Raw genomic sequence first — 24,182 nt, forward strand, 5'->3', positions numbered from 1 at the left:
TTATGGGTATCTATAGAACCACAGACTGCCCTTCTGGTTTGGACAAACCTCGGAGAGATTTGCATTTTGGCCCTGATCCTGCGAAGACTGGAATGTGTTTGACTGCACTCATGTTGACCAGCCCAGGGGAGTTCAGGGGAATACTCGCATGTGTAAAGGGAAGTAGGTCCATAAGTGTTGGCAGGATTGGGACATGGGGCTGGAAGCTAAAACCAGGAAAGTTTCTAAAGGTGACAGATTAACACGTTAGTTAGTTGAGTTCAAAATGATGGTTCAATTCTTGATCTCTGTTCACCCCGTGCAATTCTGGAATAACCCCATAAAAGTCCCTAGCAAATCCCTTCCCCCACAGAGAGACCTTGCAACCAGCCCTGGGGAGGGATATAACAGCATGGGCCAGCGTCCCAGCAGGAAACCAGCCTGGCAGACCATTTCCGTGCTGAGCATTCTGGCTGTGGAAGCAGGCTCAGTCCCTTTCCCATCCTGGCCGCCGGCCAGTGGAAAGTTTACTTACTTACGATTATTAGTTAGTAGTATTACTATTTAGTGAGTGCTGATGGGGCACAAGCCCAAGGCCTCAGCCTGAACGCTCTGCCTTAGGGCTCTCCCTTCCTGTGCTGTAAACCCAGAGTGACTCTAGGGAACTCAGTGGAGTTACTCCAGATTTACAGCAGTGTAAATGAGACCAGATTCCAGCCATTAGGGTTTATTCCAGCAAAGTTCCCATTATCCTCACTGAGTAAAGACTTCAGGCCCTTTTAAGGCGGCATCATAGAATCGTACGACTGGAAGGGGTCTCGAGAGATCGTCCAGTCCAGTCCCCTGCACTCATGGCAGGACTCAGTATTATCTAGACCATTCCTGACAGGTGTTTGTCCAGCCTGCTCTTAAAAATCCCCAATTGCGAGATTCCACAACCTCCCTGGGCAATTTATTCCAGTGCTTCACCACCCTGATAGTTAGGAAGCTTTTCCTAATGTCCAACCTAAGCCACCCTTGCTGCAGTTTAAGCCCATTGCTTCTTGTCCTATCTCAGAGGTTAAGAACAACAATTTTTCTTCCTCCTCCTTGTAACTTGAATGTACTTGACAACTGTTATCATGTCCCCTCTCAGTCTTCTCTTCTCCACACTAAACAAACCCAGTTTTTTCAATCTTCCCTCACGGGTCATGTTTTCTAGACCTTTCATCATTTTTGTTGCTCTTCTCTGGACTTTCTCCTGTTTGTCCACATCCTTCCTGAAATGTTGCACCCATTTTGTAGTCCAGTTTACAGTTGTGTACCAGCTAATACAGCTCATAGTAGAGGAGAGCTCGGGCTCCCCTGCAATGGATCTAAAGGGGATTCTCTACTGAAGCTGCTGGACTCAGACAGACCCTGTGGTTCTCTCTGGCTGTCCAGCTTCCATCCCAGTCTCACCAGACAGGGGCTGCTGACAACCCGGCTAGGATTAAGCTGCTCCTGAGTTTATGTTTGTTCTGAACCTTCCTGATAAGTGTAACAGAGAGATCGTAGCTGGCATCAGTAAACACGCTCCCCTCATCCAGCACGGCTCTGCTGAACCCCCCCGCCTCCGTGCATGGGTGCCCCTCTTGCAGGGGGTAGCGGCAAAGGGACAGAGGGGGGCGATCTGTCAACCTTGCGCTGGAAACGGCTGAGCTGGGGAGGTGGGGAAATGGGCTTTGGTCGCCCTTCTCCTGTTTACCTGGCGCCGGGGTGTGTCTTTGCAGAAAGAACGTTTTGTCAAGCTGCTGGACCAGCTGCACAATTCGCTCCGGATTGACCTGTCCATGTACCGGGTAAGGGGAACCAGCCCCACAAGGGGTGAGGGATGGGGACGAACGCCTGCAGACTTTTAAACGGGCTTCAGAGCTGCTCCCTGATCACCTGCAGCTTAGTCCCTTGTGCGAGGAGTCTCCTGCCACCAGGCTAGAGCCTGTCAAGGGCTCAGGCTGGTCCAGTGGATGAGGTGCTGGAGGGGGATTCAGGAAACTGGATTCTAGGCCCAGCGTCTGCTACTGGCCTTGGTGAGTCATTCTGTGCCTCAGTTTCCCCAGCTATGGAAACAGCGCTGCTCAGCTTGGAGAGCTGTGGATGTAAATGGGAGGTTTTCCACAGGTTTCAGTGGGAGCAGGTTTGGTGTTAAACACCAGGTGGCTGTGATCAGATCACCTACTAGCTCTGAAACTCCAGCCGGGGTAGCCCCTGCTTGCTCTCCTAGCCATCATGTAGCCCTCTAATCTTCTCTCTTTCCTAACAGAACAACTTCCCTGCCAGCAGCCCGGAGAGGCTGCAGGATCTGAAGTCGACGGTGGATCTGTTAACCAGCATCACCTTCTTTCGAATGAAGGTAATGCCTGGTGCCTGCTGGCTGGTCCCTCCCAGAGGAGCAGCCACTTGGCCTGGGATTCCTCTGCTTCCAGAATGCAGCTGAGGAGCTGTGCCGCATATTAATTAGCTTAATTAATTGCCCATCCTGTGTACTGAAATCCAACACAAACCACCATGGAGTTCAGTGGTAATAACAGTGCTTCTGTCGAATGGCGTCTGGAGATCCTGAAGTGACAGCAGTCCCATGCCAGGGGTCTGCCTTGCGGGCTCAGAAGGGGTGGGATTTCTCACCACGGGAGGCATCCTGCTCCAGGCAAGCAGCCCTGGGCTGGCACTGGGCACATGGGCACTGAGCAAGGCTCCTTCTGTAACTCAGGGGGCCTGTGATGCATCCCATGGCAGCTTCCTGAGTGACACCTGCTGTCTGGGGTCCCTCCCCTGAGCTCCCGGCAACATGGGTTTTCTCTTCCAGGCAGCGAGTCCGTCTCGGGAGGCATCCGTTGCAAAGCGTGACCATGTCTCCCTTCCCCATCCCACAGGTGCAGGAGCTCCAGAGCCCACCTCGGGCCAGCCAGGTGGTGAAGGACTGCGTGAAAGCCTGTCTCAACTCCACCTACGAGTACATCTTCAACAACTGCCACGAGCTGTATAGCCGCGAGTACCAGACCGACCCGGTACGTGGGGCGGGGCAGGGCGGGGGGGAGCGCCCCAGCTGGCCGCCCTCCCCGCCGTGTGATAGGCAGGGCCTTTAGGCGCGGTGGGTGTTGCACTTTCAGCACTTCCGGACCAGAGGTTTTGGTGAGCCTTTGCCCGGAGCAGAGCTTGTCAGCTGCTGGGTAGCAAGAATCTCAGCTCCTAGTTCCCAGTTGTGGGAGCTTTCCTCGTAGCTGTCCGCACTTCCCGTAACCAGCTCCCCTTCCCAGCCGGCTGCCTCCTGCTGGACCAGGCTCCGCCGGCTGGCTGTTGGGTGGGGATTGGGCCCAGAGGAGCTGCAGCCTTCCTTTACTCGGTGGAGCCGTTTAAGGATAAGGCGAGGCACGGGACAGGAGGCAGGAGTCTCCGGGAGTGCCTGTTGGCCAGCTGGGATCTCCTCTCCCAGAAAAGCCGCGCATTGTAGAACGGGGCCCGAGTCTCCAGGTTTCCCATGTGGGGCTGGAGGGAGGACTCTGAAACGTGTGCAGAGATGCTCCCTATCGGGAGCCTGGCCCTAGACTGGACCCCAGCCTGGTTCTGTGCCTGTGTCAGAGCAGCCCTCTCCTGGTCCCCAGAGGATGGGCTGGAAAGGAGCTAGCAGGTCACAGCCATCCCTGATTTCCAAGCCAAAGGAAAATCTCAGCATCTGGAAGCCAAACTGAGGTTGTGCCCCATGGGACAGCAATCCCTGCATTCCCACATGCGATTAACCAGAGACTTTCCTTCCCTTGTCTTTGGGCTTTTCCCAGACAAAGAAAGGCGAGGTCCCCCCCGAGGAGCAGGGGCCCAGCATCAAGAACCTGGATTTCTGGTCCAAACTTATCACGCTGATTGTCTCGATTATTGAAGAGGATAAGAACTCCTATACGCCCTGCCTGAACCAGTGAGTACCGGCCTGGGAATGGTCACACCAGCCCTGCCTCCACCAGGGAGTGTCAGTAAAACTGAGATCTGAGCTGGTTCGCAGACCCTGTGCTGGGAGCATCAACGTATGAGACACCGGGATTCTGCCCTAGCCTGAGGAGAGACCTCCGTAGGAGACTTCCCTCCTTGCACCTCCATGGGCAGCTCTGGCCTTGTCCCTTGCTTGGGATTCCTGTCACCTGCCCCTCTCCTGCCTGTTTGGAGCTGAATGGAGAAGCATGGAGCCTCCTGGGAAAAGCCCTGGGTGGCCCATGTGTGTGCCACCATTCCTGGGTCTGCACTGTGCCTTGGAGGCACCAGGGAGACCGTCCCTCTCTGTCGGAAGCAGTTGGTTTGGGGATTCATCCATTTTTCCTCCCTTCCTGCCAGGTTCCCCCAGGAGCTGAACGTGGGTAAGATCAGCGCCGAGGTGATGTGGAACCTCTTTGCTCAGGACATGAAATATGCAATGGAAGGTGAGTCTCTCCTGGGCTGAATTTTGTCACTCCTCTGCCTCCTGCTGGGAGGTGACAGGGGAATCAACCTCCGTTTCACCGAACCAAAGCCATGGCGACCCCCAACTCCACCACGGTCCCTGTGCTGCAGGTCCGTGCAGCCGCAGCTGTGGGATGGGATGCAGCGCGTTCCCCTGCTCTCTGAGCTAACCGAGAGTCTCTGCTAACAGCACAGTCCCATGATGCCACTCCGGACACACCCAGCAAAGGGCAGCACTGCACGTACCCACTCAGCTAACGCACGACAAGACCCACCAGGGAAAGGGGCATTGGGAAGAAGCAGCATCCACCATGAGGCTGGCTGCGGGGCGGGGGTGGAGAATAGTCCCGTCCTCTTCCCGGGGGAGATGCAGCCGTATTTCCCTCTCTGCTCTAGTTGCAACAATTTCAGTTTGGAAAATAGTAACATTAACCCACTGCTCAGGGTGGGCCAAGCCCCCGTCCCCGCTCCTCTCCTGCATGGAGACCTGTGCATCTGGAAAGCTCCAGGGCAGACAGTCACCAGCTAGCTAAGGTGCCTTCGCCTTCAGGGATTCCAAGTCATCGAGTCCAACCTCCTGCACAGCCTTCCCCAGGGATTCCTGCAGTGGAGCGGGCTGTTCTGCCCTCTTCCATCCTGTGATCCTACCAAACCTACGGCTGAACGTTCAGCTTTCAGAAAGACACCCAGGCTCAATTTAAAGACCCTGAGAACTGCTGATGGTAGCTAGGGAAGCTGCTCCTTCCTGTTAAGGATTTGCCCCTTGTTTCCAGTCAGTGTTTTCCTAGCCTCATCCTCCAGCCATCGGGCTTCGTTAGGCTCAGGCCTTTATCCACTAGCTGAAAGGGCCCCAGTGGTCAGATCTCTTTCCCCAGTTAGGTGCTTAGCCCACCTCCTCGCTCCTACCATCCATTGACTTCAGTGGAAATAATTTGGCAGATCTCGGCCTTATAGACCATGATCATAAGAACAGCAAAGCTGCCAGACTGGGACAGACCATGGCCATCTTGTCCAGTATCCTGTCTCTGACAGTGGCCTGTACCAGAGCTTTGTGGGGAGTGTACAGAGCAGGAATGATCCAGCAGAGTTGGAATGATCCACCCCTGTCTTGCTCTCTCTGCTTCTGGCAGTCAGAGGTTTGGGGTCACCCCGAGCATGGGGTTGCGTCCCTGACCGTCTTGGCTGGTGGCCATTGATGAGCTATCCTCCAGAAACTTACCCAGTTCTGTTTTGAGCCCAGTCATACTTTTGGCCTTCACAACATCCCCTGGCAATGAGTTCCACAGATTAATCATGCACTGTGTGAAAAGGTACCTCCTCCTGCTTGTCTGAAAGCCGCTGCCTACTAATGTCCTCAGGTGACCCCCGGTTTTTGTATTGTGGGAAAGGTAAACAACACTTCCCTACTCACTTTCTCTGTACCGTTCATGATTTCGTAGCCCTCTGTCATATCCCCCCCAACCCCTGCCAAGCCTCTCTTCTCTAAACTGCACAGTTCTCACCCTTTTAGTGGCCTCTTCCCCTTCCCCCGATGCGCCAAGCAGGTGGTGAGCCCCTCCCATCTCTCTCTGGGCCCTGACGCCCCAGCCCCGCTTACAGGCTGTCGGCAGCTGTTCTATCCCCTCCAGGAGCACAGCACTAGGTCGAACTCCATCCTGGAAAGGAACCGTGGTGGCCAGAGTGAGTCTGTGGCTCCCTGCCAGCCTGCTGGCCAATGGCCGCTCTCCGCTGTGCCCAGGCTAGAAGCCTATGGGGCGGGGGGACCTCCAGCCTGGGAGTGCCCCCCCCGGGTCCCTAGCTTGGCCCCCGCTGCACTAAGCCCCCTGACCTCCCTCCCTGCGGGCACCTAGCCTGGCTTGCACCTCTCGGGATGGGTCCCGGGGAGCTTAGCCTGAGCCAGGGCTTTGGGATTCATCCCGAGTGGGGTGAGCAAGGGAGAGATCCCCCCACCCATGGCCTCCCTCTCTCCTCGCCCGCAGAGCACGACAAGCATCGCCTGTGTAAAAGTGCTGACTACATGAACCTGCACTTCAAAGTGAAATGGCTTTATAACGAGTACGTGACTGAGCTCCCTGCCTTCAAGAGCCGCGTCCCCGAATACCCCGCGTAAGTCCTGGTGCTGCGGCCGGCCGGCCGGCTAGCGGGGGGTCTGGGCCTCACAGGGGCAGGTCAGGGGCCGGGGACTCCTGAATGGCCCCTTTTAGTTAAAAGCAGGAGGCAGATTCCAAGGAGCCAGGCACACGCCCCACTCACAGCCGGTGCCCTGCACACTCGCAGGGGTGTAAGATAGAACATTGGTTGCAACAGTGTCTGCCGTGTGTCCCCAGGCGCTGGCAGTGCGGTGCCATCGGGGACTGGTTCTCTGCTGCCCAGCCCCTCCCGCGGCCCTTTACGCTCGGATCTACTGCATTTCCACACGCACAGGTGTAAACGCCAGCCCAGGGTGCCAGGCAGGGCGCCTCAGCACTCCTGGGGGAGAGGCAGGTGCATTTAACCCCTCAGCTGCTGGATTGAGGCATTGGGCAAGGCACACATCTAGGGTGACCATACATCCCATTTTGGCTGGGGCAGTCCCTCTTTTAAGCCCTGTCCTGGCCATCTTGACTTTTTTGGCAAAAACGGGCATTTGTCCCATTTGTTCTTGCCAGCTGCAAATGGGACAAAGGCCCACTTTTGCCAAAAAAGTGGGGCACACACTCCTTTGGGGGGTTACAACTACACCAGCCCTGCGGGGGGGGCGGGGCAGGGCTCCAGTGAGCAGCAATGCCAGCCGCACAGTGGGGAGGCAGGGTGCGGTGAGCAGAGATGCCAGCCCCATGTGGGAGGGGCAGCAGGGCTCGGGCAAGGAGCGACGCCAGCCCCGTGCGTGGAGCAGTTTGGGCTCGGATGAGAGCCCTGCGTGTAGGGAGGCAGGGCTCAGGCCAGCAACTCATGTGTGGGGGGGGAAGAGAGGGCACAGTCCAGCCCCATGTGCGGAGTGGGGGAGGTGGGGCAGGGTTTGGGCAAGTGGCTCGGGCCAGCCCCATGTGGTGCCCTCTTTTCCCTTTGGGGAATATGGTCACCCCACACACGTCTAACACTGGGCGTTCTCTCCCATTGCAGTCAGAGGATGGGGAGAGGAAGGAGGGAGGAGAGGGGAGGAGCAGGATCTTACCACCCTTTGCCTCTGTCATACCGAGCTCCTCCTCCTCCCTCCTGTTCCTCACCCCTCCATTTGCTCCCTCCCCTTCCCTTCCTCCCCACTAAGGGCCCGGCTGCGCTCGGAGCTGGAGCTGGAATGTCCCGCTCGAGGCGACATGCCTGCACTCCATGGATCACAGGTGCAGTGGGAAGGGCTGGCCCCCCAGACACTCGTCTGGCATCGCCTTGTGCCTGGCAGGTCCAAAGCAGGCCGGTTTCTGGGCTGCTGCCGCGTGTTCCCGGAGCTCTTTCAGCCTTTCCGACTCTGCTCCGGGTGTTACCCAGCAGGCTCCCTCCCGTCAGCGGGAAATGCAGGGGCCCGAGGGATCGATTGCTCTGGATCAGTAATTAAATCCAGCGGCAGCATCGATTCTCCTGCCTGCTCTGGTGGGTTTCAGATCTACAGCTCAGACGGGAGGGGAGCTGCGAGCCGAGACAGAAAACCAACACCCACCTCCTCTGGGATCTTCCACTTTGGCACCCAGTCTCGGCTGGGCTCTGAACGAGGCTCTCTTAGTTATCCGCTTAATAAGGCTCCACCGGAGGGTGCTCGGGGGGACAGTCAGGGAACTGTCATGCTTCAGTTGATTTCCCAGTGGGTCAGTGCGAAGCTAGTATTTCACTCCAGCAGCTAAAGGCTTGATGCCCTCAGCACGTAGGTTCGTTAGTGCTCCAGGGGCCTGGGAGACAGACAAAACTCCACACATCCCTGTGGGACAAGGTGCCCGTTCAGTTCACCGGGCCAGGACTTGTCCTTCCCTAGGCGACCATGGCACTGAGTGGCCAGCCCGGCTTCTGTCTGTTTCCCACTGACGGGGCTTGCGGACAGGGGTTAAAAGTGTCTTCCAAGCCCTGGTGCCTGTTCCACTGGGGTGGGGGAGCGCCTGGCCCCAGAAGCTGCCTCCCGAGGGAGCTGGGGCTCCCCCTCCGTAACAGAGCTGAGGTGTGTCTCAGTGCGCTCTGGGAAGGGACCGAGGCCAGGCGCCAAGTGTGCTTCAGGAGATGGATTCTGATTTCTGATTTGGACCCCGTGCAAGGAGTACCAGGCAGCTCCTTCCACCTGCTCAGGCCCAGGCAGGGGTCTGTGGACAGAGCGGGGTGAGCAGGTCCAGGTTCGAATGCGGGAGGCCGGATTGTCAGAGGTGCTGAACCCCTGCAGCTTCTCTTGGGGATGCTGAGCACCCCCGGAGACTGAGAGAATGGTCCCTCCTGCTCTGAGATCAGGGTGACGGGACACGGGTCGGATTCTCCTCTCATTGTCCCCGGTGTAAATCGGGAGCAGCTCCCAGAGACGCCACTGGGCGCAATTGTCCTTTTGCTCTCGTGAGCACAGTCCCACTGGCCTGCAGTGCAGCTGTCCCGCATTATCCAGGGAGTGCAGACCTGGGCTCAGTGGGATCATGGGTGGAAGAGGAGAAGCCAGCCCGATGGATTGGAAGCCAGTGGAGTAAATGCCAGATCCGCCCCTGGATAACAGAGGGCAGACGCTGGCTGGGAATCCCTCTTCTCCCCTCTGCCGTGTGGTCTGTGCGGACCAGATAAGGAGGGCAGCCTGCCCAGGGACTGCATAGCGCATCAAACTGACCTATTTCCCTTCTCTCTTGTGAGCTTGTTGGAGCGTTATTCCAAACAGCGGGGACGTGAGACCCTCTCCCGCTGCCCCATCTCCCCGTCTCTTTCTCTTCCAGCTGGTTTGAGCCTTTCGTTATCCAGTGGCTGGATGAAAATGAGGAGGTGTCCCGGGATTTCCTGCATGGAGCGCTGGAGCGGGACAAGAAGGACGGGGTATGGTATAGAGCCAAAAAGTGACCTGGACGGAAGTCTGCCACCCGGGGGTGGGCTCGAGTCTAGCCCAGGTGCTGAGTCTTCATTCTAGGAGCCAGTTCTCCCCTCCCGCGGGTGTAGCACACTGGGGTTTCCCTCGGAGTGAGTGAGCAGAGCGTCCAGCCCTCCAATTGTAGCCATCTGTCAGGACAGCCCTGTCAGGGTTTTGCATACAGCCCCGAGATCTGTACCTAGCGCTCCACCTCCCTGTGGGAACGAGATGGGGCACATCTGAGGTGCCTTAGAAACAGCCATATTCACCCACCGGTACCAGAGAACCTCTGCCCCAGGGGGTGGGAAACCAGCCAACCTGTCCAACCTACCCCCTCCAGTGACAGCTGGAGAGGGAAAACTTCAAGAGAGCTGACCCAGGCCATCCCCAAAAACAGGAGTCGGATCCAGGCCATGCGTGGTTAGAGACCAGTTAATCCCCGTCCCCGGTTGTTTTTCATTTTTGCTGCCAATGCACTTCTGGGTCCCGCCGGCCGGCTGGACATGCTGTAGGAGAGGCTCTCTCCGGGTTATTTCTGATCCTCCATCTTGAATCAGGCAGCAGCAGGCACATGGCCAGCAAGCCTGGTAGCGTGAGCATGCAGGGCCAGGCTGTTCGGAGGAAGCCAAGCTTGGCAGCCGGATTTATGAAGAGAGAAGCCTTGATCTGAACAGGGAACTGGGAATAAGGACCCCTGGGTTCTATTTCCAACTTCACTCCTGACACCTCTGTGATGTTGGGCCAGTCACAGCCCCGCTCTCTGCCTCAGTTTCCCCATCTATACAATGGGATACTCACCTGCCTTTGCAAAATGCTTTGAGATGCTCAGAAGAAGGCAGGACATAAAGTCAGTTCAGCAGCTGTCTCTGTGACATATCACCCAGACCCGAGGCTCTAGCTCTGAGCCCAGAAAATAACCCGTTCTTTCCTATGCTCTGCTCCCCCTCTGTCTCCTGCTCCAGTTCCAGCAAACCTCTGAGCACGCTCTCTTCTCCTGCTCCGTGGTGGACGTCTTCTCCCAGCTGAACCAGAGCTTTGAGATCATCAAGAAGCTGGAGTGCCCCGACCCGCAGATCGTCGGGCACTACATGCGGAGGTTTGCCAAGGTAAGGAGCCCGGTGGGGCCAGGCGACGTGCTGGGTCCAACCTTGTGTTTACACTGCTGTGACCCCCACCCCGGAATGGCAATGGTCCCAGCTTAAACAGCGGAAGACCTCAGCTGGAGCAGCATCTGCACCCATTCAATCGTCCAGGCTGCAACATGCTGCACAGTTAGAGATGGCACTAACCGGGACGTGCACCCGGGACTGCAGTGCCCCGATGGTGGAGAAGGCGTGGGACCGGGCCATATTGTAACTAACGGGGATTCTTTGTTGAGGCTGCTGGACCCAGGCAAACCCTGCGGTTACCTCAGGCTCGCTAGCTCCTGGATTAATTAAACGCTGCAGGCTTGAGTCTCCTGTGACTCACAATGGGTAAGTCAGGGTCACTCCACTAACTTCCACGGGGCGGCACCATGGAAGGGAGCTGAGCCCTGCGCCGCCGGCCCCATGTCAGCACATCGCCTCTCCCCGGCAGCAACAAACAGCTGTGGAAGGGGCTCCTGTCCCGGGGCCCTGCCATGTGCCGTGTGCCAGCCATGGAAACCTGCAGCACTAGTGCTGGGGAGGAACGGCAGCGCTGGGAAGTGCCTCCCGCCCACACGTATCTCCAGCGCTCCTCCTGGGCAGTGTGGGCGCAGGGAACGGGATTTTATAGGGTTAATTCAGGTCTTGTATAACAAAAAGTTGTGGGGGGCCAAAAGTGGGAATGGGGGGGTGGCAGCATCCCCATTGAAATGCCCCCCATCCCGACAGTCACACCTGTGCATAGCGCTGACGCACAACGGGGGCCTTTTTGTTTCCTGGAGTTCAATCTGCAGCTTCGTAGGCCCAAAGCAATCCCCGGGCACTTTATTTCAGACCAAACCTGGATTTCACAGTCTCGTTCCTTTCCTTTTCTCTTGCCTTGCCTTCCTTTGCCCCCTCCGGCTCTCCCGGCTCGCTCTGCTCCGCCCCCGGCCTGGCCTGGCCATTCCTGCCTGCAGACCATCAGCAACGTGCTGCTGCAATACGCCGAAATCATCTCCAAGGATTTCGCTTTGTACTGCTCCAAGGAGAAGGAGAAAGTGGTGACGTATCCCCTCCTCCTGCCTTGCTCTCTTGCTTTCCGATTGGCGGGGCCACTCTCTGTCGCAGTGTCTCCATGCCACCGATGCCACCAGATCCCCCCTGGAAGCAATTAGCGCCAGTCTCCTCTGTACCCTTCCTCTTCTCCTCTCTGTTCTCTGTTGGTTGCCTTGAAAGGCCCCGTCTCTGCTATTTGCAAGCTGCTCTTGGGTCTTATGTGACTCTGGGGCACCCGTTCCCAGGAGTGATTCTGCCAGGCTGGATCCAAACCCCTGGGACACTTTGGATGCACATGGGGTTCTGAACGTGGCAGCCTGTCTCTACCGTGGGCAGAACCAAAGCCCATCCTATCCAAACCCCGCCAGAGTCTGGGGAGCTCTAGATCCGCACCCAGGTCCCAGCTGTGTGGGTACACAGGACACACTGATGCGTGCTTACACACCCATCCAACCCCCACACAAGCAGGTGTGTCACACCCTCATTCCCATGCACTGGCGTACAAAGGCGTCACGAGGCAGCCCTGTTCCTCACTCATGAGACACGCTCCCTTTAATCCCGCAAAGAGGTCTCTAGATATGGGAGGGCCCATTTCTCCTGCTGAAGCTGGTGTAAAGCAGGAGTCCTTGCCGCAGTGTCCATTGAGTTCAGTGATGTAAAGCTAGGGTAAATGAGAGGAGAGTCATACCCGGAGTCACTCCACGGACTCGGATGGAACTGGCAGACCTGCCACCAGCTCAGAGCAGGCTTTGGGGGTTTAAAGGCACCGCTGTCAGGCCAGCTGGGTGGCAGATAGATCCCACCTGCATACTCGGTCCAACAGGCCAAATTCACCCTGTGGCGTAACTCCATTGGCTTCGCTAGAGTTCAGCACGGGGTGGATTTGGCTCAGTGTCTAAAATGCCAGGCTGTCAGCCAGCCGAATGGGTGGAGCAGTGACGCTGACCCACACCCAGGACCCTGCCCCCCGGCCAGCAAGCCCCTGGAGTTTCCATGCAGGGCCAGAGAGCTGGTAAATCCAGGCCTGGGTGCCTTGCTATCATGACCGGGGAGCACCGGCCTCTCCTGTGTGTGTCACACCCACGCCATAAGGCGAGCCTGGGCAGCTGGGGATGTGGAGTTTGGGGGCTCCTGTGAATGGAGACGGAGCTGCTGGCTCAGGCCGGAGCCCCTCCCCTCCTCCCTCACATCGAGTCACGTGGCCTGAGAAACCTCTTCTGGAAAACGCTCCCACGCTGACCGCTCCACCTCCCCTGCCCTCCCGCCACCCGTGTACTCACACCCCGGGTCAGGATTCCCGAGCCTTCCCGCCCACCAGCTCTGGGAATTGGGAGATCTCCATCTGCCCCCTGCTCTGTGGCTGACTCTCCAGCTCTTGCTCTGAAGTTTGGAGGCCTTCTGCTGGGCCCCTAAATCCTGCAGCAAGGTCTCCAGGTGCTGAGCACCCCAACCCCCAGTGAAATCAATGAGCACTGAGAGGGCTCAGTGTCTCTGGCATATGGCCACTTAGCCAGGTGACTAATGTGGCTATAGATCCCTCAATGGGGGCAGCTGAGCCGTGACCTCTCTGCCCCGCATCTCTAATGTGAGCTAAGGAGATGGGGGAGGTCCCCACCCACCTGGGCTGCAAAATCCCCCAGGCTCAGGAATGCAGCCACTGGCCCAAGGTTTCATAGTTAACAATAGCACAAGTGTTGGCTGGTGGGGGGCGGGGTGATGAATGCTCCAGGGCTTCAGCCAGGCTCTAACTACTAGAGACCCAGAGATCAGATGTGGGGCAGCCTACCCCACCATGCCTGCTGGCCAGGCCAGTGACAGCGACAGGACCCAGCGAGCTGGGCCTTGGGTCTGAGCCGGTCTGGCTGTTGCTGCGTTCCCCACTGCTGTGATCGCAGCCAGTAGGGTGTGAGCGTCCTGCACTAACCGCCTCTCCCTCTGGTCCCCCTCTAGCCCTGTATCCTGATGAACAACATCCAGCAGCTCCGTGTCCAGCTGGAGAAGATGTTTGAAGCCATGGGGGGGAAGGAGGTTTGTACCGGGGTGCCCCACTCGCTCCTGCAGCTGGACCCCTGTACGGGGTGTGCCCCGACGTTTCCAGACGCTGGCCCCATAGTGAGGCTCTGCAGTGGTACGTCCCAGTCTGGTGGGATCTCCCACCCCCAGCGGGGTGCCGCTGGCCCCCAGGGCACGGCACTGCATTGGCCCCTGTCTCCTGGCCCCTGGGCAGCAGTGCCGTCTTGCGGTGCTGTGAGAGACCCAGCGACCCGTGGCCAGCTTCTGTCCCCGTCCGGCTTTCAGGCCAGCTTCCACCCAAGACAGACTCGGCCCTTGCTTCTCAGGGCATTCTGGGAGTATTCTGGGGACCATGGGCCCCCGAGTGTCCAGCGCTGCCCGCAGAGGGGCAGCATCTGTTAACCAGGCACGTCCCCCTGCAGCTGGACGCCGAGGCCAGCGACACCCTGACGGAGCTGCAGGCAAAACTCAACAGCGGCTTGGATGAGCTCAGCGGAGTTTTTGCCACCAGGTGCGCTGGGGAGAGGGCGGGGGGAGGGGTATCAATCGTCGGATGCAAAGCACAGGGTCAGGCTCTGCTCCTGTTTGGAAGGAGGCTCCTTGTATGGTGATTCTGGGGATGAGCCCCGAGGGTCACGGTCGGGTTTGGGGCTGCAGGAGTTGGGGGGAGCCTGCAGGGATGGGGGTCCCAGGAACCAGTGTGCTGGGATGGGGGTCCCAGGAACCAGTGTGCAGGGATGGAGGGGCCCCAGTAACCAGTGTGTGCTGGGATGGGGTTCCTAGGAACTAGTGTTCCAGGGTGGGGGGTCCCTGGAGCCTGAAGGGCTGGGAGAGTCCTGGGCACCAGAGTGGGCAGGGATGAGGGGGTCCCCAGAGGCTGCAGGGATGGGGGGTCCCAGGAACCAGTGTGCTGGGATGGGGGTCCCAGGAACCAGTGTGCAGGGATGGAGGGGCCCCAGTAACCAGTGTGTGCTGGGATGGGGTTCCTAGGAACTAGTGTTCCAGGGTGGGGGGTCCCTGGAGCCTGAAGGGCTGGGAGAGTCCTGGGCACCAGAGTGGGCAGGGATGAGGGGGTCCCCAGAGGCTGCAGGGATGGGGGGGCCCAGGAACTAGTGTGTGCTGGGATGGGGGGGCCCAGGAACTAGTGTGCAGGGATGGGGGGCCCCCAGTAACCAGTGTGTGCTGGGATGGGGGGTCCCAGGAACTAGTGTACAGGGATGGGGGGCCCCCAGTAACCAGTTTGTGCTGGGATGGGGGGTCCCAGGAACTAGTGTGCAGGGATGGGGGGCCCCCAGTAACCAGTTTGTGCTGGGATGGGGGGTCCCAGGAACTAGTGTGCAGGGCTCGGGGTCCCTGGAGCTGGCAGGGCTGTGGGGAGGGCGGATTCCCCAAAACCAGTGGAGCAGGGTGTTCCTGGGCCATGGGGAAGGGCTCCCTGCCCTGCTCACGGAGCTGCCTGCCCCCTGTGGCACCCAGTTTCCAGCCTCACATCGAGGAGTGCGTGAAGCAGATGGGCGACATCCTGAGCCAGGTGAAGGGCACCGGGAATGTCCCCGCCAGCGCCTGCAGCAGCGTCGCTCAGGACGCCGACAACGTCCTTCAGCCCATCATGGACCTTCTGGACAGCAAGTGAGTGCAGGGGGCTTGGGGGGCACTGCGGGGAGGGGCACTGGGGGCTCCGCAGGGGGGCTGGGGCTGGGAAGGGCATGTGGGGTGGGGGAATGAGGAGGGCACAGTGGGGGAGCGGGGCTGAGGAGGGCACTGAGGGGGGCAGGGCACTGCAGGGGAGGGGGCCCTGCGGGGGAAGGTCCTGTGCCCTGTGATCAGCGGGGTGCCTAGGCCGCTGTGCCCAGAGGCCTGCGCAGGGTAAGGCGTGGCGCTCAGTGGGCAGTGTCCAGCGCTCCGTGGCTTCCCCCGGCCCAGGGGTGCTCTGCTGGGCCCAGCGGTGGCTCTCGTGAGCGACAGGATCCCTCCCTGCACCCCGAGCCCTGTGCCCACCCAGTCCCTGCTGTCCCCAGGGCACAGCCTCTCTCTGCCCCGGGCATGTCCTCCCTGCTTTGCCCCGGTTGCCTCCCCCCTGTGCCCCGAGGTGAGCCCTCTGCCCCCGTGGGGCGCTCTGCGGCCAGCCGCGGGCCGCGTGTTCCTTTAATCCCCATGACCTCAGCCTGGCAAAAGGCCGAGCCCGTGTCGGGTGCTGCTTTTGCTCCCTGGGTTACACAGAGCCCTGTGACGACTAGCACTGCCCAGAGGATGGGGACACCGGGGTTCGGGTGGCTGGGGTGGGCCCTCGGCCGCCAGGGGAGGGAAGGAGCTGTCAGTGCAGAGCACAGGAGTCAGATATGGCCGGCAGCTGGCAGGGGGGAGCAGGGCCCGGAGCACCAGGACCAGCCCATGCAGGCTGAGGGTGTTGGAGTATGGGGGGGCTCCTATGGGAGAGTCCTGGAGAGCATGGGGGGGTGCATTTTGTGTGTATGTTTGTAGGGACATTGTGTGTGTGTGTGAGTGTGTAGTGATGTGTAGGGGCTGTGTGTCTGTGTGTGTGAGTGTAGGGACTCTGTGTGTGGGGGGGGCTCTGTATGGGGGGTGGGTGGCATGCCCAGAACCCAAGTCCATCCTCTCCCTCCCCGCCTCTGTTCCCAGCCTGGCTCTCTTTGCCAAGATCTGCGAGAAGACGGTGCTGAAGCGTGTGTTGAAGGAGCTCTGGAAGCTGGTGATGAACACCATGGAGAAGACCATCGTCCTCCCGCCGCTCACCGACCAGACGGTGAGCCCCCGGGGGCGGGAGTCAGGACATGGTGGGCAGGGAGGGAGGGACACGTGGGGACCCTCCCCTGGGCTCTGGGCTCTCCATGGCGGAAGCTCAGCTGGAAGCGGTCTGCTCTGGAGCCCTGGCACCGCGTGAGCCTGGGCATCGAGCACTTAGCGGGGCGGAGCTTCATCCAGAGCGTGCTTGAGCTCTCTAGCTCCAGAGCTCAATCAGGGAATGAGGGGCTCAGCTCCCCCCTGCCCTGCCCAGGACGTTTCCAGATCACTCTGGTGTGGGGGGGGGAACTCCCCCAGCGTTTACATTCCCCGAACAACGCCTGGGAGTAAGGGTCTGGCTGGAGAAGCGTGTCTCCACCTCACCCCTCTGCCCCGGCCCAGCGTGCCCAGCGAGGGCATGGAGTGCCATGGCACATGGAGTCAGGAAGTCGGGCCTCCCACTTCAGCAGCAGAAGCAGAACCGTGGTGCCCCCCTTCCTCTAAGTGTGGGGTGCCAGGCAGGGGAGCACCCTGATCTGCCTCCTGAGCACAAGCACTGGGCAGGTGTGTCCTGAGCACGGCTCCCTGGCAAGGGAAGGACTTTGTCTCCTCTCCAAGAGCTGCACATGCTGCTTAGGGCAAAGGGGGCTCCTCTTAGCATCTGTTGCCGCTTCTGGGCATCGGCCTCTCTGCGAGGTAGGCAGAGGGCGTGGGGGAGAGAACATCGGGTTGGGTTGTCTCTGGGTGGGAGGGTGAGGGTGGGGAAGGAAAGGGGACGGGGGCATGTAATGAGGCTGGTTCTGGTGGGACCCAACTGAGAGTGCCAATTCAGGACAAATTGCTTCAAGCAGGGCAGTTACAGCCCAAGGTTGGGGTTCCTTTGCACACCAAGGCAAACCAAACCAGCCAGCCAGAGAAGACTTTGGTTTTACCCCACTGGCTAACCACAAGTCACATAAGCAATTCTCTTCGACACTCCAGTTTCCCAGTATCACCACCAGTGCCCCTCGTTATGGGGACAGATGGTTATGAAAACCAATACCCCAGTAAAAGAAAAATGATTCTCCCAATCCCAAAGGACCAAGCCCCAGACCCAGGTCAATAGACAAATCAGATCTTACCCACAAATCACGCTGTTGCCAGTCCTTTAGAATCTAAAATCTAACGGTTTATTCATAAAAGGAAAAAGATAGAGACGAGAGCTAGAATTGGTTAAATGGAATCAATGACATACAGGAATGGCAAAGTTCTTGGTGCAGGCTTGTAGCAGTGATGGAATAAATGACAGGTTCAAATCAAGTCTCTGGAGAACGTCCACACCTGGGATGGGTCATTCAGTCCTTTGTGTAGAGCTTCCGTCTGTAGCAAAGCCCCTCCAGACGTACGAAGTAGGATTGAAGACCAGATGGAGGAGCCGCAGCAGTCTTTTATAGTCTTTTCCAGGTGTAAGAGCCCCTCTCTGTTCTTACTGTGGAAAATTACAGCAAAATGGAGTTTGGAGTCACATGGGCAAGTCCCGGCATACCTGGCTGAGTCACAAGGCGTATCTGCCTTCTCTCAATGGGTCATTGTATAGCTGATAGTCCTTAATGGGCCATCCAGCAGGCTAGGCAGAGCTGACACCAGCTTGTCTGGGGTGTCACCCAGAAGCACAGCATAAGTTTGAAATACAGACAGTATAGAGCCAATATTCATAACTTCAACTGCAAAATGATACATATATACAGATAGCATAATTATAACCAGCCAATCATAACCTTCCCATAGACACCTCACACAACAACCTTTGTACAATATGTGCTGCAAATATATAACAGTGGTTGCAACAGTGATCTAGACCAGGTTTCAGAGTAGCAGCCGTGTTAGTCTGTATCCGCAAAAAGAAAAGGAGGACTTGTGGCACCTTAGAGACTAACAAATTTATTTGAGCATGAGCTTTCGTGAGCTGCAGCTCACTTCATCGGATCTATACAGTTACAGATTTTGTCAATAATGTCACAGGGGGACATTTGCAGGGGGATTTCTGAGGTTCTCCACGTATTGCATAAAGGGCCCATAAGGTAGGTATAAAGAGCCCCTGGAGATGCCCCTGGAGTAGGCCATGCTCACAGCCCTGGGGCAAGGGATGGATTGGGGGCACAATCGGGGAACGCTTTCCTCCAGCCCGGACGTTGCTTCCCAGGGCCGTGGGAAGCAGAGCGTCAGGAGACACCGCCGAGCTGCTCTAATGAACCCCAGGGGCTGGACAAGCCCCTGAACTTCCCCCCGAAGTGCAAAGATGGCTTAAAGTCCCCTTAATTCCTCCTCCCTCCTGATCCCAAGTGCAGTGACTGAGAACTGAGGCCAGAGACTCCAGAGGGACCGGGCCTACTGCCCCATTTGACCGGAGCTTTGCCTTTGAATTTCCAGGCCTTCTACAGGATTTGGGCGGGTTTCCCCTTCAATGGAAACATGCTGCTGAGGTTTCCTGAGAAGGCTGCTGGCCCATCCACTTAACTTTAATGAAGCTTTTTGCATGGGAATTTCCTAGTCTAGCTTTAGTGTCCCAGACAATGGGAGATTTTCACTCCTGGGGAGCCTGTCGCGGGGGCTAACAGCTGCTCCCCAGGGAGATCTGCCCAGGCAAACAGATGCACCAATCCCTCTGGGAGGAGTGTTCTGGCATTCCAGCCGGCTGCTGTCTGCCACTCCTGAGTCACTCCTACAGCCCCGCTGCCACTGTTGCAGTGTAGGGAGCTCTCTCACCAGCTAGCTGATGGCGGGCATATTTTGAGGGGCCCTTTAAACTTGATCAGAGACCTGACAGCTCCGTGCCATGAGTCACAGGAACCCAGACAGCAGAATGCCATGGAATCTCCTCCACGCAGCATCAGAGGATGCTTTCCGCTGCCACGCGGCGGCCCAGCCGTGAGTCAGCCTCGCCCGCATTTAGCTCAGCCGCCCTGGAACTAAGCAGGCTGTCTGCTCTGGCACTGCAGCCCGTTCTTTTGTCACAGCTAAACAGAGCTCGGCTTGCTCCGTCTGCGTCTGGGGGACCGGAAAGACAGCCCCCGAATTGTGCAGGGAGTGGTGGTGGGTGGAGGTCAGTGTTGATCGGTGGGAGGCCAAGGAGGCCTGTCCTGCTGGAGGTCGCTTCTCAGGGTGCATTTTGGAAGCCCATGGGGATTCACCCCAGGACGCTGCTGCGTTTCGGCGTAGGTGATTCCCCATTGCACTTTCACTTGGATCTGAAATTCTTCACGTCCTGACCACACCTTGCGTAGCATTGCCGTGCGCTGCTAAACAGCTGCCGTGCTGCATTCCAGCACTGAGTGAGCCCTGCATGGCAATGGTCGTTTAAGACAAGTGTTGGGCATTTTTAGAATGAAAGGTGGTGATTCAGCCATTGTTAGTTACAGCTTCTGAGCAGTAGAGAAGGATTTTGCCCATGGCCACAGGCTTATCTCCTTGGGGAGCAGGGGGTTCTGCCTTTGGCACCATTGATTCAAAAGGCCTCACAGGGGGTTAGATTGCTTGGTGTTTTCCTTTGTTCATAGATCTTTATTGTGAGGTTGAGAACATCCCCTTCACCAGGGATCCCCCCTCACCAGAGTCCCCGTCACCGGGGATCCCCCCAGCTCAGCCCCTTGCGCCCTGGAGCTCTGGGTCTGCCGGGGGTTATTCCTGGGGGTGCATGGGGGCAGTGGGCCCGGTGGTGGTGGTGGTGAGGCTGGCCAGGGGGAAAAGGGGAGGCAGGAAGGCAGGCGGGCACTCATGTGACGGTTGTTCTCTCCAATTGTTCCGCTCCCCTCACAATGGCAGATGATTGTAAGTACGGCAGCTCCCTGTCTGTCTGTCTGTCTGTCTGCTGTGTGTCGGTTCCGATCTCAGCCGGTTATTGTCTTGTGTGGCTGCCCATGCCCCCTCCCCGCCCCCGCTCCGCTCCCTCCCCGAGTGACCCCACCTCTGTCCCCCCCGTTGCTCAGCTGCTCCTCATCCACCGCCTGTGCCCCGATCTGTAGGGCGAGCCTGTCTCCCAGGGGCCAGGCAGCGCCGCGGAAACTCACCGTGGCTGGATCCGGTCGGGGGACAATGTGGTGGGGAGAAGGGGGTGGAAGGAAGAGATGTGGAGTCCTTTTAGGGACAGCTCCCTCAGACCGGCTGGTGCCCTAGTATTGGAGGCCAAGATGGGACCTGCATTCTCGTGCCCGCACGCCCCTTGGTGGGGGCTTTGGGGGCTTTCTTTCCTGTGTGCTGCACTGGGGCTTAGTGGCTGGTTCCCTCCCTGGCCCAAGCAGCCCAGCAACAGCCCATCTTTATTTAAGGGACTGTCCTGCAACTCCTAACAAAGAGCCCTTTCCTTCCTCTTCTGGGTCTTGGCGTGACGCCCGTTTGGTGACACTCCTGAAGCCCAGCACTCTCAGCTAGCAACCCGTGTCTCTGGTCTCTGTCCTTTAGGAGAAGTGGGTGAATCTGGGGACTGGGGCGATGCAGAGAGGGCTGGGGGGGGGACCTTGAACCTGGGGGCCCTGGGCACTGCAGGGTTGCAGTCCAGCTGGTGTTTAGAGCAGCACGGAGTGGGATGGGGTGTGGGGAGCGGCTGTGTGAAATCCCTCTGTGTTTCCTGGCCCAGGGTGTGTGGGGAAGGCAAAAGAGTAGCAGCGTGTTTCAATAGCTAGCAAACCAGGCTCTGCTGCTTAGTTCTGCCAGGCTGGCCCAGGCCTAGGTTGCTGCTCAGAGCGTGGGAGTGAGAACCAGGCTTTCCTGGCAGCTCTTCCCCGCTCTGCCACTGACTGTCCGTTTGGCCTTGGGCAAGACACTGCCCCTCCCTGTGCCTCGGTTTCCCTAGGTGGGTGATGAGACTGAGCTGCGTCTGAATGGAAACGCAAGGCCCCTCCTAGGGGTTATTACTGAACGAAGGATCACGGAGCGTGAATCAAGTGCGCTTAAATAGGTGCCCTACATGCATTTGTACTTTGAGCAGCTGTTCACAAGGCCCAGCACCTCGCTTTTCTGTCATCGGAGCCTGTTCAAAGGGCACTGTCAGTTCTTCCATTTCACAGGCAATGGCCTCACGTGTTTAGAACAGGGGACTTGGAGCCGGGACTCCTGGGTTCCATCCTCAGCTCTGCCGCTCGCTCAGTGCACAGCCCCGTCACATGGGGAAGTGGGAGCTGTAATGTAATGGTGGTGAGTGTACGGGGCTTGCTAGCGAGTCAGAAGTGCTACTAGCAAAGGCTCTGTTCAGTGTCAGGCATTTTAATTCCCTTCCTATTGGTTTGTGACTATACAGCTTTTTCGCCCGCCCTGTTGGCCACCTGCCATGCTGCATTCCCCCCTTCCCCCTTTTGTTTCCGCTGGAGTTTGAGACGCTTATTCAGGTTTAGTCCCTGCTGTGTGGGATCCGGCCCAGTTCGGGACACGGAGCCTAGTGCTCCCTGGCGAGGCAGCACCAGCGGGTGGAGACCCCTTGGCGTTTTTAGCGGTTCCTCCCGAATTGTGGCGTTAGCCGTTCAGCTGCTGAGGAGACGGTGCCGGTGCGGGGCTGATCCTTCCCCCGACACTCCAGCTCTTTAAAGGGGATGCCCTTGTGTCCAAGCGACTCACCATCGTCCCTCTGGGGCTCGCCTTCGCTAGGGTAGGAAGACGAGCTTTGCATGCGATGGGTAGCATGGGTAGCTGGCTCGCTGAAGACCCCGAGTGGAGGCCCACAGGCGGTACCTGTCCTACAGCGTGGCCTGCTTTCCGCTAGGGATCTCCAGAGAGAAGAATGCCTAGTGCAGGCAGCCTTCGGCTTGTGTCCCCTCCTCCCGGGCAGGCTGCTCAGGGCAGAGCGATGTGACCGCTGCTGCTTGGCTTCTCTGGCTCCCCCCACCTGTCTGTACAGCAGTGGATTCCCAGGCCCCCATCCCGCCTGGGGATTTTTGTCCTTTCTGGATGCCCACCCACCCCCCATTCATCCCACTGCTGGCTCTCTGCTCCCCCAGCTCAGCTGTGGTGTCTTGCATAATCCCAGCCATGCTGTGAAACCCCTTTCGAAGGACACTCCTAAAGCACCCCCCTTTGCTGGGAACGGGCACGCCCCCCCCTTTACCAGCTGTGCCCACTGCCTCCTCTCCTCCTTTTTAGCTGGCTGTAAAAGCAGCATCACTCAACACTGTTGCCCTGCTGTCTCCAATGCCACGTTCACCTCCAGGGGTCCAAAGTGGGAGAGGCCTAGCGGGCAGGTGGGATGTGCCCCCCCGATCCACTCCGCCCGCAGACCCGTCAGCCTCCCCGAGCAGCAGGGGGCGGGGCAGAGTCTGGCACCTGGGGCCTGACCTCGTGCTGTGAATCCCTCAGAGTTAGGAGCCTGACCGCCTTATGGCCAAGTGACGTGCAAGGTATTGTCACTGCAGGGAAGGGCCCCTTTGGGCAGACACCAGCTGGGCTCCCAGGGCAGGGGCCTGGCCCATTTCAAGGCCAATCCGTGCCCATCCGGCCAAGGTTTTGGGGGCGAGAATGCGCAGCCGCCCTGCCAAGCTGCCTGGGATTCAACGAGTGCTAGGCTTCCCCTGCGGATTGCCAGTGAGGTGCCTGAGCCCCCCTACACACACACACAGACACACCCCCACCATCACGGTCATAGGTGAGGACTGAGACTAGCCCAGGACGGGAAGGTTGCGAGACGCAGCCATACCGCCTCCTATGGCAGTCCCTCCCCTTTTGCATCCCCAGCTGCCAAAGCCCCCCAGTCTGCAAGGGAAGGAGGATGTGGGGAGCGTGGGGAGGGGGGGTCAGTTAGTGCATCCTTCCCCTCCAGCGAATGATCACACACAAACACACACCCCGGCACACTCACACCTCTCTGGACCATTGATCAACTTCTGACGTTGTTTCTGCAGGGGACGCTCTTGAGAAAACACGGCAAGGGGACAGAGAAGGTAACTAGCCCTCTGGCTTCTTTGACTGTCTGTGCTAGCCATGTATTGTCCCCCACCCCCCACTCAAATCAATCTGCTAGCCCTGCTCAGTACAGCGAGCAGAGACAGACCCGGCTGCCTATTGCCCGGGGACCCGGGTGTTGTGCTTCACATGTTGTGTCGTCTGGATATGCACTGTGTGTGTGTGTGTGTTGTCGTACAGAGGTGTAGTTGTGTGTTGTGTTGTCTGGGTCTGTATTGCCCGGGGATGTATGTGTGCATGAGCAGTTACACGTGTAGGTGTTTAGCGGGGGGGGGGGGTTTGTGGTGCGTCTGTGTATATTGGGAGTGCTGGGGATACCCATGCATGTGGCGTCCAGGCTGGGGAGGCGGTGTCTTGCCCGTGGCCTGGGGAGACTGGCGCCCGGGAGCTGGAGCAGAGCAGGTGCGTGCCGGGAACCGGGTCTGCTGCAGGTCAGATGAGCCGCAGTGGGGACGGCCCAGCCGCGGCTCTAGCAGGCCCTCGAGGACGGTTTGCCAGGAATGAGCAGCAAGGCGTCTGCATGGCTGTACCACAGCCCAGCCCTACCCTTCCTGTGGATTTTATGGTCTGGCCCCTATGATTAGAGAGGGGACAGAGCCGCCCGGCCATGGCCCCAGGTAGTGGAGAATGAGGAACCCTGGTGCTTTGGGGGAAAGGCAGCAAAGCCCATCCTCTACGGAATGCCAGGGCTGGTTCACCTCCAGAGAGCCCGGCGGCACCCGCCCGGGCAGGGACCGATCTGCCGGCGTGGCAGGCAAGGCAATTGTGTGTGTGTGTGTGGCAGAGGAGCTATTTGATGCCATATTGAGGTGTGGGGGAGCCTTTCTGCTCCTGACGCCAGCTAGCCAGGGGCTGCTCCTGCAAAGTGGCCTGTACCGTCAAGGTGAGGCAGGCAGGAGTCCTGTGGGACTCCGCCATGC

At 58.5% G+C, this 24,182-nt stretch overlaps 1 protein-coding gene across 1 annotated transcript in view; it reads left to right on the forward strand.

Moving 5' to 3' along the window:
• Positions 1-24,182, forward strand: part of UNC13A (unc-13 homolog A) — a 122,489-nt gene that overhangs the window by 78,594 nt on the left and 19,713 nt on the right. The window contains exons 23-37 of the mRNA XM_078850628.1: positions 1,731-1,799; positions 2,261-2,350; positions 2,871-3,005; positions 3,774-3,907; positions 4,318-4,403; positions 6,402-6,528; positions 9,291-9,387; positions 10,381-10,524; positions 11,505-11,588; positions 13,534-13,611; positions 14,019-14,107; positions 15,073-15,225; positions 16,237-16,360; positions 20,140-20,145; positions 23,202-23,240. Coding sequence (XP_078706754.1) covers positions 1,731-1,799; positions 2,261-2,350; positions 2,871-3,005; positions 3,774-3,907; positions 4,318-4,403; positions 6,402-6,528; positions 9,291-9,387; positions 10,381-10,524; positions 11,505-11,588; positions 13,534-13,611; positions 14,019-14,107; positions 15,073-15,225; positions 16,237-16,360; positions 20,140-20,145; positions 23,202-23,240 — 1,455 coding nt within the window. The remainder of the gene's footprint in view (positions 1-1,730; positions 1,800-2,260; positions 2,351-2,870; positions 3,006-3,773; positions 3,908-4,317; positions 4,404-6,401; positions 6,529-9,290; positions 9,388-10,380; positions 10,525-11,504; positions 11,589-13,533; positions 13,612-14,018; positions 14,108-15,072; positions 15,226-16,236; positions 16,361-20,139; positions 20,146-23,201; positions 23,241-24,182) is intronic.

Source organism: Lepidochelys kempii, chromosome 25 (assembly GCF_965140285.1).
Source record: "Lepidochelys kempii isolate rLepKem1 chromosome 25, rLepKem1.hap1, whole genome shotgun sequence".
NCBI classification, from domain to species: domain Eukaryota; kingdom Metazoa; phylum Chordata; order Testudines; family Cheloniidae; genus Lepidochelys; species Lepidochelys kempii.